The 19,217-nt window shown below is 38.8% G+C and overlaps 1 protein-coding gene across 3 annotated transcripts in view; it reads right to left on the bottom strand.

Moving 5' to 3' along the window:
* The window catches only part of PLCH2 (phospholipase C eta 2), a 64,971-nt gene that overhangs the window by 35,683 nt on the left and 10,071 nt on the right, over positions 1-19,217 (bottom strand). For all 3 annotated transcript variants that reach the window (XM_031556662.1, XM_031556663.1, XM_031556664.1), the window contains one exon: positions 15,519-15,951. In XM_031556662.1, the coding sequence (XP_031412522.1) occupies positions 15,519-15,630 (112 nt within the window). In that variant the 5' untranslated portion in view covers positions 15,631-15,951. The remainder of the gene's footprint in view (positions 1-15,518; positions 15,952-19,217) is intronic.

Raw genomic sequence — 19,217 nt, forward strand, 5'->3', positions numbered from 1 at the left:
AAATATATACTTCAGCAGATCCTATGGGGACAAGTTCTAGAGAGAGAGAGAGTATGAATGAACACCCAAAATAAGATAGCCAAATCCTACCTGAAAATGTAGGGCTTGTTTCTTTACTTCCACGCATTACTTCTGCAATATTTTAAATTACCATGAATAATGGCACACAATTAAAGAGGTCACTGAAGGGAAATAACAAATCCTGAGTACTCCTCTCTTTTGATGGCTCTTTTTTGCCATCAGTTCAACTCTTACTGCTCTATTTTTAAACAGGTTTCAAACTGGAGACCTGAGAGGAGTGGGGAACAGACCCTCCTGCAGAGATACCATCAAGAAAGGGCCAATAACCTAAGCTCTAGATTTTTTCCCTTTTATTTTTTTTTCCCTACAGCTTGTTTACTGGATTGTTAAACATTCTGGCAGCAAATGGAAGGGGGTGGGGAGGAAGACGAGCTGCCACATTTCTAAAATTAGCATCTTCTGCCTCTGAGAAGCCTGTGGAGATTTAAAAAATTAGGTTTCTCTGCAAGATGCAGACGGACGTGGAGTTTAAGCTGAGTTACACACTTAATATCTTAAGCTCTGTTTACACCAGAAAACTATTTCACTGTTCTTTCCCCTGTGCTCCTAGCTGTCATTCAGCTATTCCCACAAAACATAAAGAACATTTTACACAAAGCAATTGTGTTCATTTGTCCCATCATCCTGAAGCAGCTCCAAAACATCTTCCACTGGAGCTTGCCTACGAAGTCACACATCGTTCTGTTTTACAGGTCACCCCCACTGCGCCGCCACAAAGGAGCTGTGAGGCTCCCAGCACACAGCGTGTTCCCTGCATGGTGGCTGGTCCTCAGGTGCCCATTGTGCCCTGCTCAGAGCCAGCATCGTGTCCTTTGCCAGTTTCTAACAGGTAAATATTCCTAGCAGGAGCTGCTGCAGTATATATTACTGCTGTAATATATATGCACACACAGATACGGCCGCTACAGTACTAATTCTAATTCTGAAGAATTACATAAAGCAATGCTGATTTTAAATAAACATACTGCCATTAAAGCAGAATTTAAAGTGACATTTTGGTATTTGTTATTTATTAATAAAACCCAATCCTCTGTTAATACACAAAAAATATTACTTTCTTATCTCCAGAAGCAGAAATAAAATCTTTACAAATAAAACCAAGCTATATGAAGATTGCTCTTTGCAGGAACTCTTTTAAGTGGCAAGCAACATTCATATCAATTAAATGGTAAAATGCAGATCACAGCTTTCAAGCAAATTAAAACTGTATTAGCAGTAAATCACTTTTCAGCTCATTTCCCCAAGCAACAGTTCTGAGGGTCTGGCAGTTCTTGTCTGCATACTGTGCAGCACACGGCACGCAGCTCACGCTTGCCTATGGTTCTTCAAGATGCCTCCCGTGGGGATCAGCATCTGCCCATGGTGCCCATGCCCTCAAGGCTTTCTGGATGGAGAAAATGACAGCAGCCCAGCCAGACCCAGTCCACGGCTCCCATCTTCAGGCTACCAGCAAAGGTCAGTTGCTGCTGTTACCCAAATCTCAAAGTGCTCACTGGACCTGGTAAGGTCACTTCCCCACAACAGCCAGTCACACAGCGCATTCTGGCCTCCCAAACCTTTGCATTCTATTATCAGCCTTCTGAATTACTCAACCTGCTGAGAACTTAGTCACAAAATAATTCTGTCTGAGCCTTTTATCTTCATATCTGTTTGGAGGATGCATACATGTTGAAGGAAGTATTTATTTCTTTGTATAGAGATATTCATTTCCTTGTATAAACTCAAGAAGATCTCAGAAGACAAAAGGAACTCTCTCTAAACTTGCTCCCGAGAGTCACTAACAGGGAAAAGTACTGAAAAATATTAATAACTTTGTGCAGCAGCACAACAAACAGACGCTGCCGTGGAGTGTGGCATTTTATCATGTTGAATGACAGAATGAGAACATATTTTTTTCTCTCCAGACTTTGTGCACAACCAACTTGTCCTGTAGCTTTGACCGTGCAGCAGCAGCAGCAGTTCTGACAGGAAGAAGCTTAATGTCCTCAATTTTGGTTTAAATTTGACTGCACTTAATGGTGCTCATCACGATGCATAACATGTTAGATGGAGTAACAGTGACCCACTGCTGCAATGGGTTCTCAAAGGACAGTGAGCATCACTTCCAAACAGATCTCTAAAAATTCAGGAAACAGGGAAATGCAGGATGCTGAGGCTGCTGAAGAACACACAGAGGAAGAACATTCCAACAGTTCTTGCAGTAGCTTGCAGACTTGGAAAAAAACACGGAATCTGCTTTTGTCCTGATAACTTTGCATTAACCACACTAACCACTAGAAGCTATATATTAAAATACTATTGTGTTGTAGATTCTTTTCAGAACAAAACAACTTTGCAGGGGTAAAATAAGGAATAGAACAAGCACAACTAAGCCAGCTGAAGTCCCACTCCTCTTCCAGTTCTTTAGCCAAGAGCTATTCCAATGGAAGAGTGAAGTATGAGGAGAATTAGGCTAGCTAAGTAACTCAGTTTGCCATGTTTAAAACAGAAGACAGCAACTTTATACCTTAAAGCATCATTAAAGATGCTTTCAACTAGTTTTATACACTGTGTTGCAACTAACCCAAGTCAAATACATACTAGGAGTAGTTTTACTCCTCATCGGCTTTACATGCAGTACTGCCATGAGCTTTCCTACAGCACCTTGTGGCAGCACAGATTTCCCTGGCACCTCACACAAACCTACAACCACCCCACAGGCAAACATATTTTTTGTTCTATGAATGGGAATACGTAGAGTTTCCCATGGCACTTTTACAGCCTTTGAGTGAGGCTGGCCTTTTGAAGAGGATAAACCCTGTGGGCTGACTACAGCCTGCTTTGCATTCACAAACTTGACATAAAAGAATATCCTGGTAACAACATGAAGCAGCTGCTCTTGGTCTGAAACGTCATTTTAATTTGAATTTTAATTTGAAATGAAAAACGAGAAAAACTAACTTTCTGTAACTTTTCATGTTTGGTGGAGCTTATAGATCCAATGTGAATGGTTTCATTCAAGTATCCCTGGTCATCTCTAGTTTAGATTTTCACTACAAAACCCTGCTGCATGTTGGATCTACCTTCAGATTTCACTGAAGATGTCAACAAAAAACAATCTTTTCAAGTACATCCTCACCGGAGATTGAAACTGCATAATCTCAAACCAAAACCCAACAGCGCAGAGAAGAGCATTCAGCAGGCATTAGTTCATGTCTTATCACATCCTAAGTATTGTGTTGTCCTACAGTTATCACAGAGATGCTCTAAGTTTTAACATCACACAGGAATTCAGGGCAAATAAGTCTCCAATATCCATATCTCTACATACCACTGCTACATTGCACACAGCAGCACAGTTCTCAGCACATGCCTGCTCTGCCATGTGCCCCCTAGGGCCCAGTTTTGTTCACCAGGGAACTGAGCATCCCTAAAGGTGACCAAAATCCTTCTCTTTTAAGAGCAGCCTGTGCTCCCAATGACCCAGCAAATTTAGTCTGCCCTCACTATCCACAGACCGTGGTTTGTTCCCTCTTGGTAATAAATTATTAACTTCCCCCTATACACATCTGTTACTCAAATCACCAGCTAAATAATATATGAATAAATGAAGAGATTCCTCTTAGGGGAGAGAACTGTGGGGGACTAAACTTTGAATGATGTGCTACAGCAGCACGCATCAAAGCTTTACTATCAGGTTTGACCCCAGATGGCTTTTATTTTTTAAAAAGAGCTAGAACTAAACTTTTATGAACACAAATGGCTAAACAGCAGTTTGCCCAGGAAATTCATGGAGGAAATACAGAGCAAGAATGAAACCTCAAATTAAGTAAACCAGGAGAAGAAAGGCCATCAAAAGATCATCACTATTTATTTATTTTTTTTTTATCATTCTTAACCGTGACTGAAGTCCACAAATGAATTGTTAATGTATCTCTGGTGAAAACTGACAATTCCCATTAACAAATGTGATGTTCTGGTTAAAATAACTGGTGCAATTTGAAAAATACAGAGCCTGTAAACTAAACAAAAGTTGAAAAATGTTGTTGTTCAAGGAAGTTTCTGAGTCCACCTTACTTTTCTATAATTCTAAGGTTATTCTAAAGACACTGACAGCCCTTGACACCTAGTCAAACCAACCACACAACTACGCCTTGTAAAAGCCTAAACTTTGTCATTCCTAGTAGTGCATTATGAGACATCATGCATTTATAAACACGTGCAAATAATTTAGTTTCTGTTATGCAGAGATCTTACTGCCGCTTCAGGCAAGAGGAATCTGCATTAAAATATATCTGCAAATCTGTATTTCAAAACAATGCATTTGGAAAGTGCAGAAAGTGAACACTACACTGCATTAGTCTGCATCTTTACATAAGACAGCCCTGAGGTATATCCTTGGAACAGTCAATTAAAGCTTGTTAGAGCAAAATTTGAATGAATCCGAAATGAACCAAAATTTCCCTAACAGATCAAAGGATGAAGAAAGTTCTTTATGTCATAAAGGGAAGGTAAGGAAATTACTGCCATTCTTAAACGCCTTATATGATTACACTAAAACAAATACTAGTGGATAATACCAGCTACATTGATTCCTTGGGCAGTCTCTGGTGCCTCATCAGATATTTATCTGATCATTGGAAAGCATGTTGAATTCCCTACCAGCATTACACAGATAAGCAATTTTTCTTTTCTTCTTCCATGTAGGTAAGTCGATCCTGGCAGCACTACTTTCAGTTTCACCCCACTGATGCATTAAGAGCTTCACTACACTTACAGATCCAGCAAGTCAAAGTCTACTTACTGTACTCATTATCTTCATATTCTGTCCTTTTCTTGAGATGCAGATTGGGTAAATCTGCTGATCTACACCAAACAAGTGGAACTGTTACCTTCTAGAAGTTTGTGACAACAACCAGCACACCACAATTCCAAACTCCTCCAACTGATGCAAACAGTCCTGTAGCAGAACAGACACACAGAAAGGGCAGCTTTCTTCCTCTCAGAAATCTTCCTTGACAAAATTTCTACAAGGAAATCATTTCCTACTGGCAGTTACATGTACCGTATAAATTTGATAACCTCCTTTATCACACTGAATGGATATTGCTGTAGAAATCCACATGACTGTTCCACGAGTTGTTTGGGTTTTCTGTTTTTGTTTTTTTTGTTTTAACTTTTTGATCATCCTCCGTCATTAAAACGTGGCAAAACATAACAATGATGTAAGGATACTTCCACTGCAGCATTTCCCACTTACAGAGTCATTCTTCTGTCCGTTTCCAGCACTCTCATGCCATCATACAACTCACTCAAACCTCTGACTTATAACTGGATCAGAATTTATTAGTTCCAATCCAAGAGGGAAATCTGCATAGCTTGGATGTTACGTGAAATCACGTAACAAGTTTCACTGAGAACTGAACACCAAACTGCACACAGCACAATTAGACAAGTTACCTGGACTCACTGTAGGAAATACAATCAGGGTTTAAACCAGATAGTAAAGAACCCAGCATGGACTTTCTGTTTCAAAATCACTGACACCAAAATTATATTTATGGGCCATCATGGCTATGGTACACAGCACAAAGAATGCAGGCTTTATCCCTATCCTACTTGTCTGTAAGTTGTCTGTGGAATCTAACATCTGGTATTCCGACCATCAACAAAACAACTCTCACTGGAGGATTACTTTTAAGAATTGCAATAACACTGTGGCAAATGGATGCTAGAAGAGTAGGAAACATTATATAAAGCCCACAGAGAGAAGAAAACACAAGAATAGAACAGTTGCTCTGGAAAATGTCCCTAAGGTCACTTTTTGTGGACACAGAAAGAACACAGTGCTACAACCTGCAAAACAGTAAGTGCATGTTCAGCAGAGCTTAGAATAAACTCCGATCTCCTCATTTGATATTTGCTGAGGACTTGGCATTGTACAGCACCTGAATGCCTGCAGGTGCTTTTAATAGTTAGATGTATTCCATGTGCTAACTGTAATTTACTTGTCAGTCATTTACTTGACTAATTATCTACTTAAAATTGCTCATCACACACAATATCTGAAACGTTATAACCATCATTAAAGATGCGATAGAATTATCCTTAAACAGAAGATACAAGTAACATCATCCTCTACGCAAATATACTTTGGCACAAAGCATACAATTGAAATATGCGCATATAGAGCCACAAAAACACAACACTGGAGAATAAATGTATGATTTAAATGGCTGATAGTGGCATAAATGTACCATGTAGCCCAGGCAAAGATGAGTGACTACGCAATCAAAACTGATCAGCATAATCTACAAGAGCAAAACTACTGTATAATCACTGAGAGAATGCAGGTACATCAGAACTCTGTGTCAATTAGCATAAAGTTTTCTATTCCAGATAATGATTAATGATGAAATGGTATGTAAGGTATTATGCACTGCACGGTGGTGTGGTCCCTCTAATTTAAAAGCCAATGTTCGTTCTATCAGCAAAGTCTGCAAGGTACCTCTCCACGTCTGTAGCTAATGAAAGTGCTTTGCAGGTAAGCAAATTTCACACAATTATGTATTGCTGTATCTTCAACATTACTATTTCCCTGAAGCAGTTCGTATTTCATTTCCAGTAAGTGGAATGGATTTTCATTTACTTAAGTCTTCCTATTCATCAGGATACTATGGTCATAATTAATAAAACATGCCTACTTAGAGATAAGAGAGCTTTTGAATGACAGTGTGATTTTAAGATTTTAACAAAATATTATCCTTTTAACAGTCACTGGCATTTAAATTAATAACTCTGGACAAGTGAGAAGAAGAGGAAGAGTAATCAGACGTTATAAGAGTACAACTGAAAAATAACCATGCCCAAAAGCACAAGTATAATTTATCCTCTAGCTAAAATAATCAGAGTATACAGTAAAAAGAATAAATCCACCTACTGTGCTTCTGTGGTGTGCTTCCTAAATCCATTGTCTTCTAGAGATAAGATTTCTTTTTTCCCCAATTGCCTCTAGTAGAATGCGAAAATACTCAGCATTTTCCCTCCGTCATGCTCCCTCTTCTGCAAGTCTCTCTGTTTGTGTGAGAAGGCAGTTTAAATTTCATCCCATTTGTTAGCTCAGCCACTGAGGAATCACTGTCACTTTTCGGATGCTACAAGCTACTTTGCTGTAGATAACACCCGAGGAAACGTGGGAGAGAGAATAAGATTTTATCTAAACTGTTTTTTTGCTGGAACAATTAACTCTTCATTGGCTGAGATCTCCTTCCTTCAGCTGACACAGAAGTGTCAGCTCCTCCTTGGCAACTGGAAATTCTTTGTGACAGCTGTTTAATGCTCACGCTCCTTCTTTTTAAGATTTTCTCTGCTTTTCTCTTCCACTGCTTATCAAGGGACTGCAGTCAGACACCACCTCAGCCATGACTGCTCACAGCCATTAGGTGTCCCTTTTCAATTAATCTGAAGTGACTAAGGATCACAAATTCCACAAACTTTCTAACTCTACTCTGATTCATAGTCACTAAAAGCTAAAAATTCAAGAGATCTATTGGAGAGATTCATTCTCCACAAACTCATCTTTGGTTACTCTTCAAGTAAAATTTATAAAGCCTCTAACCTCAACAGCAAAAATAATTCAATGAAGTTATCAGCAACAGAAACAAACCTACTGCCTCCAGAAAAAAAGATAAAAGCTGATGCACTTGTCTACCACTTTTAACCCCAAATTTTTGAACAATGTGAACCACTTCTGTTCCTTTGCTGTGAATTTACACTCATGTAAGAATGGAAGATTTTGCTCTCCCTTTCTCAGTCACCCAGGAGAGCACTCCCAAGAACTGCAAAACAAAAACACAAATGCATTTGTTAGCAGAACCTCTCATCATTAAAGGTAACATTCATATTCTTCAGCAGCAGCAGCTGTACCAGTTCCTCACAAAGCTGCCTTTCCAATGAAGATCTCTTTTGCTATATTGGCTTGAAGTTACTGAACCTTAAGCACGGAAAGAAATATGGCTCCCCACTGCTGCAAGTAAGATTCAGTTCACTAGCTAATGCAGTTAAAGAATCCTGGCAGCAACCAAACAAAGCAGTTCCTCACAGTTACCTCACAGAAAACTACTATGAGCTGCTTCAGAAGAAAATCAGCCAGAAATTTTTCTTTCTCCCAAGAATCAAAGTATTTAACTCCAGATCTGATTTGCAGATAAGATTCTGATATGAACAAAGATAAAAGAAAAATTTCTGGCTTTAGATGTAGGACATTTAAATATTTGAAGATGTAAGCAATATCTAAGGCCAAACAGGTTTCACATTATCACAAAGATAGGCATGGCTTGGACTTTGAAAAGCCAATTACCCAACTCTAAATGCAAATCAAAGCCAGGCAATATACCGTGTTTTTAGACACAGTATCTAATGCTAGTTTGGGTATATCTGCATTCAGTGACTTTTAGAGGGATTAAATTTACCTCAGCTACCAGCAGATACAAATTATTCACTTGCAAGAAAATGTAGGAGGGAGAGATTTCATTTACAGTGTTTACAAGAACAGCATCCTTTTGTGAGCTGCCTTGTTTGACAGATTTAATGGTCATATCTTAAGAACTTCCCACAGATAATACCAACGTAGAGGAACTTTGTTAAGGAACACTGCATTTTTCCCCAGTCTTCACCAAAAACACAAGCTAAGATTTCATCCAAACGAATAAAAGAATATATTTTTCCCTCATAGCATTATAAAGATTTGGGTTTTGATTGTTCCAGCACAGCTTTGCTAAATCCAGAACTCAGTTTACTCCCTCTAAACATACTGCACATATTTTAACCATCTGACTATTATTTTTATATTTCATGAGTTTCTAAGAATCAAACTATAAAGAAGTATAACGACCCTGCTGCCATATACTCATATCCACTAAAAACCTTTATTCTGCTAGCAAGCCGTTCCCTAGGCCATAACCAGCAGGGATGCTCACTTATCTCACTGAGTTAGCCCTTTATAGCTTGCAAGCCTTTTGCAGTATCATAAGCAGATAAGTGTAAATCTTGGAATAAAACCATATGTATGCCAGCATAAGCAACTTCCTATTCAGGTAAACCATGTAACTCTTTCTTTACCTGCTAGTAGATAAGAAATTCTTGGAATCTGAAGTGCCTCAAAGCGAAGGTAGGATTGGTTTCTTGTTTGGACAACAACTTTTGCATTCTTCTACTCACCAGTCACTAGTTTCACCATTGGAAAGCTCATCTTACTAACCACAAAGAATTCACAACTATTACTTTTAATTTTACAACTCAAATATAAAAGTTGAATCAACTTCTTCAGAAATAGAAGACCATGGATAGTTCACACCAAATCTGCAAGTTCCCAATCTTTGCTACTGTTGTTACTAAAGTATCAAGTTTCATGCACACAAAGGAAAAATGGATTTCTTTTTCTTCCTTCTGTGGTCATTTCAGGAATCAAAGAGATGTAGATATACTCATTAAAACTCCTGTTAAGGTGGTATACAATAACCACTGTATAATCAGAATGAAAGTTCTAAATGACAGCAGGCAAATAGTCTCACACAACTGTTCCTTAGAAGCTGTGTACATACAGGCACACAAACACACAGCATTCTTCTCTGATTTCTTTTTCACAGCAGGGCTGCTCATGCACAGTAGAAGAACCACATTTATGCATTACCTGCCATTGTACTGTTAGTTAATAACTGAGTAGCAACCATTGAAATGGCATACATATCCTCTCATTCCAAAGTCTCTCTTTTTCCTTCTTTTAGACAGGTTTAGTGGTCAAGATGCCAGCTTAGCAGGTGTATTTCTATCCAGGAGATGGCAATAATGATACACAGACTGCCCTATCAGCAGCACTTTCCTTGTAGGTTCTGATGTATGTGTTTAAGCAGTCCTATTTACTCTCTTGAACTGTGTCATTTTCTCTACAGGCTTACAAAATGTTTACGTGCAACAAGAGATATTTAAAAGGGAGCGAGGAAGTCATTGAGGATGGAGATTTTGGACAGGTAACTTGGTAACATTCAGGTGATCTACTTTTATAATCCATGTTCAACCATAAGCTCTTTCTTAGGGCGAACATTTACATAAACATTTAACGTGCTCATGGCTTTGCCTCAACAAACAATTCCACTTCTTCAACAAGTGACATATAAATAAATCTATTAACATTTCAATAGTAGCTTGGATTAGACAACATTGTATTCTGCTAGCAAATTGTTCAGGTTCACATTCTAAGCCTTGGGTAAAGAGGCATTTAGACACTCTCCTAGTGCAAAAGTAGATCTCTCCCTTTTACTACAGTTGAATGACTTCAGTAATGCCCAGCACAGAAATGCAAGGCCAAGCTGCAATATTGTGACAACGTGTGACAATATTGTGTAATAGTGACAACGGAGACCAAGCAAGAAACCAGACCTCTGCTTTATGTACCTTTATGGCTCCTGTTGCTATTTCTTCTGGTTTCACTTACATGCACAAAGCTCACAAAGTAAGGCTGTTACCAGGTCAAAGGATGTCTGAATTGGAGACAGCAAACTAAAACAAGCTCCATTGCAGGTGTCAAATTCAACAGTATTTAGACTCCTGCTGCCAACAAATTTCAGTGGGAATGTCTGTGTCTAAATGGAATATAGGAGACTAACCACCTTTCTGCGTCTTGGCACAGAGATTCTGAGAACTACTCTGCAATACTCTAGTAAAGTAGGCAAGCAAAAACTCCAGTCAAACAAAAACAGGAAAGAAATTCATCTAGAAAGCTTGATAGATTCACCAATGATTCAATCAATAACTGTTTAGGATGCTAAGGCTTAAAAAGCTCATTTGATCGAAGCTAATATTCTTATGGAAATAAATATCGATTCCTCAAAGACAACAGAAAGGAGTATATGAAATGCACCTGCTGAAAGATGAAGCAACAATATTTAGTAATCAAAATGAAATGCAAGGACTGCATGCTGAGCCATAAGCCTTCCTGGTACCCTCTGTCATGCATGATTAGCAAAACTGTCCTGCATCAGCTGTAGTAGTGGATGGATGGAGAAAAGGAAGGCCGCCGCTGCCCTCTAGCGTTGAAGTACGGTCAAATATGACCTTCTGAAATGCCCGAGGAACAGAAGTTACTGCCATCAGTACGAGATGCTTTCTCCTCAGCTACGTGGTACATTACATAAACGCCACAGTCTCTACAGTTCTGTCACCTCTTACCGGTAGATAAAACAGCTCAAAGAATGAATTTCTTCAAAGGGTTTTCTTTTCAAGAATTAAAGAATGCTATATGAGCATGGTCAACACAAAATTTGTCCTTCACACATAGAAAACTGGTTTTGTTTTGCTATTTCCATTCCATCAGTCCTCAGATCCACTTCAGACCAACAGCTCAGGAGAATATACATCGGTTTGAGATCTCATCTGCCTGCTCTGGCTAGAGATTACCTTTCACATTCTAAAGGTGCACTAGGAAGCACTAAAAGCCTAACCTCAGAGCACTTCTAGGCTGATGAGCAAGGATTCAGCTCACACAGGAAAACTGCAGAAAGCAACCTGCCTGTTGTGCAGGAGTAGCAGATCCCATTTACAATCAAAATAAGATGCATGACAGAGGAGGAAGTGAAGTTGCCAAAAACAGTCAAACAATAAGTTAGTGACAGAATCAGAACTACCCTTAGATATCCTTACTCATGTCTTTGTTCCAACTGTCAGTAGACTCATGATCACCTCAAATCAGTCAGCTGACACTGCACCAAAGGAGACAATGGTGAATTCTGCAAGCCTCACTTGTTCATTTATGCCTCAGCAGCACAAAGCAGAGTAAATGGCAGCTTGCAGTGTGCATTACACTGTAGTCTCCATTCAAGAAGGAAAAAAGAGTATTGAAAATCATTATTTAAGTTGAGAAAACACTAATTCTTGGTGTTAGAATTTTCTAGTATCCACAGCTTGAACCAAATCAAGGAGGAGATTGCCACATTTAAATTGAATCACTTGAAATAAACAACGTGTCTTTCCAGATGTTATATTCAAACTGCATCAACAAGAAAAGGAAAAATTTTTGTGGTCACTAACACAAGCAAAACTAGTAGAACAAAAGCATCAGTTCATATTTCATTTTCAACTGATGGGCAATATCACAGCAATATATCTTTAATCAGAGCTACTTTCAAGCAGCTGATGCCAATTAATATAATCTCGCTTTTGTCTGCTCAACTAAATTGATATGCTAGAGGTTTCTGTGGCAGAAGCACTGATTGCAAACAGGCAGCATGTCAGAGCCACACGCTGAAGGCCATCTTAAGTACATCTCCAGGCTAATCTGATGTACCATATACCTAAGCAAACAGGATTTTGCGTGTCTGTGCACAGCTCTCTTTCATCAGTTTAGAAGGAAAAATTGAGTCTAGACATGCAAGAACATATTTTAAAAATAGGGGATTACTGAATTTTCCAAGTATCTCCTTGATTTTGGAATTTCCCAATGCCGCTACAATCTTGAATCACTATTATAAAGCAAAATTACATGCAAGTTAAATGTGTTCCATTCAGATTTACTTTTTGCACAGCAATCTTATTCCTCGTCTATACACACCTACACAGAGAAGGAGAATTCTGATTCTAAAAGAAATAATAAGTTTTGAAAACTTCTTGTATCAACTGATAAGACAAATCAGAAAACCACAGATGAATGTCAAGAGTTTCAGGCCATCTGAGATAAGTATTGTTCAGAAGTAGACCGTAGGTAGCTGTGATACTATGGGATCAAGTTATCAAATGAGGAGCCTTTACTTAACTGCATAGATTCATACCAAGTGGGGATCTAACTCTCCAGCCCTGTGTTTCCCAAATTTTCTTGGGGATACTCTCACTCAAATTAGAAAGCTGAAGGTGCCAACATTTGAAAGCATAAATAAAGCTTGATAAAGCTGAAATGTCATTTTTGAAAGCACAGGCTACTCAATCAAGACAACTAACAGCTGAAAAGTAGTAATATCACTTCTGCACTGTTTCTTTAGAATTTATTGTAATACCAAGGTGAAATAAGATAAAAGTTGTCGCTGCAATACACGGCATTTAAACTGAGTCATGTAAAGGGTTAATTGGAGAGATAAGAACAGACTCAAGTGGGTGTTCTGAACAAGTCTGCTATGGGATTCCTGAGCAGGAGACCAGCTTTTGTTTGGGTTTAGACCCACTTGCACAGGAATGCTGGAAGGGCTGCACAGGCACAATAAAGACTCTCTCTCCCTCCAGCTATTTCTGCCATCTCTGTGCACTTTGTCCTACATACACACTCTGAAAGAGCTTTATGTACAGAATCATATAAAGGACAGTTCTTGTTCAAGAGGCACTAAATTTCTTTTCAATACAGCAACAATACAAATATATTCAACTCCATTAATGCTAGCAAAAGCTATAGATATCAGTTTGAACAGTGAGCCAGCAGAAATCAATCTTGCCAATTGCTGGAAATTTGGCCAGAATTATGAAAATAGTTCCTGTGAGCACCCAGCTAAAAAAAGTGTTGTCTGCTTCATGACTGTTGGCAGTAGAAGGAAATATTTCAAGAAAATAAGTCCTGTGTTGAATACATTAACTTCTAATTAGAGTCTTGGGCTAAATCAACTGTCTTTTCAATGCAGCAATCCCTCTTCTCCTTCTTCAGATCCATCCTGTAGCAAAAATTCATCTGCCACAGACATCAGTTACACAATTCCCTTCCTCCTACTCAATCTCCAATCAACACCTGATGTGCAGAATCACATCTGTAATCTCCAGAGCTTCCTAAGATAAGAACTCATTTTCCTCTGAGAAAACTGTCAACACTCAAAAAAGACCAACAGCCAACAATAGTTATTCTTTGAGCTCTGCGTCTTAGATAGGTTCGGACAGATTCATGGCACAGAGCCACAACCTGAGGCAGTATAAATCCCTCCTCCCCAAATCAACTTCAAGAAGGATTTTCCAGAAGCACTTGAATCAAGGAACAAAAGCTGCAATCAGTTCTGACAGTCTAGTCCTATGATGCTAATTCACATTTTAAAAATATCTAGCCCAAAATGTTTTGCTGTGAGAAAGAGCTTGGGTTCTCCTTGTTCTTCCTACAGCCTTCATAACTACATTCTACCACAATTCCTTCTTTTCCCTCTTTTTCTTTCTCCTTTTTCCAGAGATCCCTCTGGAATTCATCTGTTAAAAATTAAAGAGTAAAATATTTAGGAGCACCTGGTACTGGTGAATAAAGGAGTCTGGTTGAAAGCCAAAAATCACTGATAATCAACTCTACTAGTGTCATTCACAGAAAAGAATACTGCTACGTTCTAAATGCAGTTACAGTGCTGCCATCATTTTCAAGAAAAATTACTTTGATAAGAGAAATATTCACCCCCCACCCCCAGAAAGCTTCAGCATATCTTACTGCCCTTTAAAAGAAACACAGCATTCAGATACACATATTTGCTCTAGCAAAGCTGCACAAGCTATGTTCTCAAGCTCTTGTAAGTTCCTTTCCTCTACAGTTTGTAGAGGCACCAACATTACAATACTCTGGCAAAACTCCATCCTCTGTGGTTTCAAAAGCAGATGGGCACATACATCCAAAGATGATTACTGATCTTTGAAAACATTAACCTTCATATATTCAGCAAACCAACATTTCAAACAATCCCTACCATAAGGAATCAGCTGAAGTTCCAAAGGAATCACATGCACATTTCTATAAAATGTCTCTCCCACTTAAGTCACAAGTCTGACAGTGATTCAGAGCCACTTTGTTACTGACACAAGCCCACATTCTTTGAAGATCTGGTAAATAAGAGGACAACTCTCTTTCAAATCTACCTGTGAATTTTGCCGCATCCCAGCTTATTGCTACATTATTATTATTATTTGCAGCCACAGAAGACAATGCCTCAAGATTCTAATCAGCACAGTAGGTGGAGGTATTATTTACATTTTACGTTAACTCTGGAATGGAAGCGCTTGAATAGGTGGGAAAACTGACGTCTCAAAAACACTCTGATCATTTATTCAAGTACAAATGTCACCACTTACATGAAGATACAAGCCTGCATATCTTGGAAAATGCTGATAACAGTCAATCTGTTTGTTATCATTCAGTGAAAGGTTTCATAACATAACTCACAGTGCAGCAGGTACTTCTAGCCTTGCGCATACATCAACTCCTGGACATTACAGGAACAGGTCAAACACAGGCCAGAGTACTGGCATCTTGTTTTTCTACACTTCAGTTAAGTCCTCTTTATCATGTGAACTATACAACAAAATTTAGAAATTCAGCCCCCTAAATTACAAGCACAATTCCCTCAAACAAATTTACAGAAACTTAGCTTGTCAATGTGAAATCTCAATACCATAAAAGAAATTGGGAGTAAAGTAAATATTTTCAAATACCAAACTATTAGGTGGGAGAACCTTTCACTTACCTACTGTGATGACATTTGCAGAGAGGAAATGAAAACAGCTTTCATTATGGAGCACGAGTTCTTCTCTTTGTGTTAGATCTCCTGCTATAGATTTTGGAGAAGGAAGAGCCATCTCTAGCTTTCAGAGCAATCTAGCAACACTGCTTGCTTTTTCAGTTGAGTAATAAAAATCCGCAAAAAAATAAAAAATTCAGAGGATGTTGGTGGCTTATTCAAAAAATCACAGCACATGCCTTCTCTGGAAATCCATTTTCAGGAGATTGTCCTGGTTTAACTCCACAGACACGTATTCCACATGTTGAAGAGGAACAGTGTCAGTGCGGACAGAGAATTACAACTGAGCTCAGCCCTGGTAGAATGGATGTGATGGTCCTTCCCAGCATCACACGAGTTCAGCAGTCAATCTTTCCAGGATCTCTAGCATGCCACAAACCTGGAGAAGACAAGATTTTTTAATAATGGAATTTGCTATAACTGTTCATTATACAAGGTTTATTGCAGCAACGTAGTTGGATTACATATAATGGACCAACTTCAGCAGCTGTATGGAGCTATCACCAGATAGCTCCTTGCATAAGAGAAGGTGCTGACACCTCTTTCCCTCACCCTGGTATTTTCTATAATCATAGAAAATTATGCTGTTGCAGTACCTTCTCTAGAAATCAAACTACTCTGGGTTTCGTTATGCATACATATATATTTACAGAAGCATACACGCAATTTATACATACATACTAAGACATTTTTCAGAATTATTTAACGTATCAATGAAATCCCCAAAGAGCAGCTGGGGATTTGATTGCTGGATATTCACTCAGTTCTGGTTTTTGCCCTTTACAGCTCTCTTCTCTTACACACTGTCAAATGCCTACATACTTGTACCTCTTCAGACGTTGCCTAGCATTGTCCTTCCTCTTCCCACCTCTCTCTTGCTCACTGGTTACAAAAGACTCACCTTTTCAAAATTTTCAGACAGGTAACTTTGTCTGAGAAAGGAGGTCAAGGGCTCTCTCCAAAAACAGCAATCACACAAGGCAGAAACCTGGGATCCTTCCTTATGCTGTTAACTGTATGAATCTATGGGTGTCTTCTTCAGAGTGTAATTACAAGCTGAGCTCTGAAACATTGCCCAAACATGTTTTGTTGTGAAAGCACAGATCCAGTTTGACGTTATTTTAGAAGAGACAGGGCAATGCATCATTATTAACTTAGAGTGTGTAGAAATTGGTGGAGGGGGAGCTTTGTAGAAAAAGATGATCAGAGATGTCCCTGCCAGTTTGAAGTACCTCTCCTTTTGACTTTGGTCCCTCATTCAGCATCACTGGGAAGTCATTTCCTCTCTATGATCATCTTTGCACCATGCCCCACCTTCTCCATTCTCTTGTCAGAAACTCCTCTTTCAGAGGTAGTGTGGCAGTCAGTGAAGTGAGATCTGTACACTGAGCCAAATGCATAGTAACTTCACATACAGAACAATAATGATTAGCAATGCTAACACTGCAAAAATCTACCATTATTAAAATCACTTATTTCCACATTTAAGTGGGAAGTATCTTGAAGAGTATCCTGTGATTCTGAAATAATTTTGGGCATATCAGCAGGTGACATTTGTTTGGTAAAGAACATTAGCTACTGCAATCACAGCTGGAAACCAAAACACCACCACTCATGTAGTGTTGATCCTACTTTAAGCAGAAGCCTGTCCTATCCCCTGAGGGCCTCTCAGACCTGAATTATTCCATGATCTGCAATTAATTTATTACTTGAAGTAGAAATGGCATATGACACATCATAAGAGTTAATGATCCTACAACCACAGGCTCTTATGGAGATTAAAATTCAGGAGAAGTATTTGTTGTTAATGGCTTCTGTAGGAACATCAAATATCCCAAAGCTAATAAGTTATCATACTCCTTTAATGGCACCATCTTATCTAGCATGGATGTCATTAAAGCACACAAATGTTATAACAATACAGCAGCTGTTCTCTGATAGTAAGCAAAATTTAAGACTAAAACTTCACATTATTACATTTGTGGCTGTTATTCCCATACATTGCTTATACTTTGCACCTACGTACATTTTTGCTGAAGACAGAGAATATGCTGAGACAGAGCACAGACAAGGAAAGTTGTTAACACACAATCCTGCCCTGTCCACTCCTACAGTTTCTCCTGTTATCTTACAAAACAAAAGCTGAGTACAAAGTCTTCCTTGCCTAACTTACCCATCCCACACAATAAGTACCTTCAGAATTTCCTGAGCTTACCAAAACACGCAAGAAAGATAGATTCACTACAGGGAAGAAGTTGAATAGCTACAGTAAGATGGATAAATGTAGACAAATATTCTGTACATTTCCTTTCACTCCACCTCTCCTTGGATTTACAGTGAGTTAGAAAAGTCCTAAGACTTAAGTCTTTTGAACTTTAGGATAAAAGCAAAACCAGAAATTAGAAGAGTTAATTTAACTCAAGAGTTAAATCAGCAGGGGTCACATCAAGTATCCACAGAAAAAAAACCAAAGAGCACTCACCTAAATTTCTGAAGTTACTCCACTGCATACACAGAGCAAGTACTTCTACAGGTGACAGACACTTCCTCACAGCAAGTATCTGCTTTGGCAACTTGGGCACATTTTCCCCCTAACTACTATTTTATATCCACCAGGCACAAAGTATCCATCCTGGTACATCTGCATTACATGCCTAAACTTGAGATTAATCAAGGAAGCCACAGCAGGACACATGAAACTGTTTTAACACTGAGACAAGACCTATCCACTTCCTTTTCAGAAAGTTGAGCTGTTTGGTGGTTACATTGCCAAGCTCTTTCACCTCTTTCCTTCAGGGGTTATTTCAGAGGTCTTTCCTTTGTAGGAAGTTCAATCACTGTGACTCACTATATACCAAAAAACATCCATGAGAGTGAGGAAGACTTTAAAGGAACAGATATTTCTGCTGGTATATACTGGCATCATTTCAGTGAAAGCAATCAAGCTACAATACATTATATGAGGATGCAGCTCACTGAATATTTTGATGTCGAGTCATGTCAAATTCATATTCTTTACTCTCTTCTGATCTGAAAGTGAAACTACTGTGAGTCAGCTGATCATAAAATGCTTTTTCTGCAAAAGATGCTCATTCTCCACTCCATTACACCCTTTAGAGCTTCTCCACGTCCTCAGAAATTCACCACTACCACCACTTCAGAATACCTGGTTTGATTTTGGTTTTGTATTTGAGTTTTGTTCTGATTTTTTTTCCTCCAAAGAAAAAGCCAAACCCAGCCCCAAAGTAGCAAGCTGAATTTCCCCATAAGTTCAAGGCAGCCAACAGAAAAGCATACAATTCATCCTTAAACAAATACAACAGGAAGCAAATTGGCATCTCAAAGCAAGAGTCAATGGACAGACTCCATAGGAAGGTAAATGAAAGACTCAGTTGGCTTTGCCAAAAAATTTCTTGTGACAATTACATGATGAAAAACACTGGTTACATTCACTGAGAATACTTCATCTCTGTTATGCCAGGAAACACTCTGGTCTCCAAGACCAGCAGAGTTCATTGACAAAAGTCACAAAACACACAAAAGAGAGCCACACTGCATCTGGGGAGACTACATGAAGACGATCAACTTATAGCTCAGTTTGAGAACCCTTCTCTAAGTATTGTGTCAGATTCCTAATTCCCTTAA

The sequence above is a fragment of the Meleagris gallopavo genome, chromosome 23 (genome assembly GCF_000146605.3).
Source record: "Meleagris gallopavo isolate NT-WF06-2002-E0010 breed Aviagen turkey brand Nicholas breeding stock chromosome 23, Turkey_5.1, whole genome shotgun sequence".
In the NCBI taxonomy this organism is placed as follows: domain Eukaryota; kingdom Metazoa; phylum Chordata; class Aves; order Galliformes; family Phasianidae; genus Meleagris; species Meleagris gallopavo.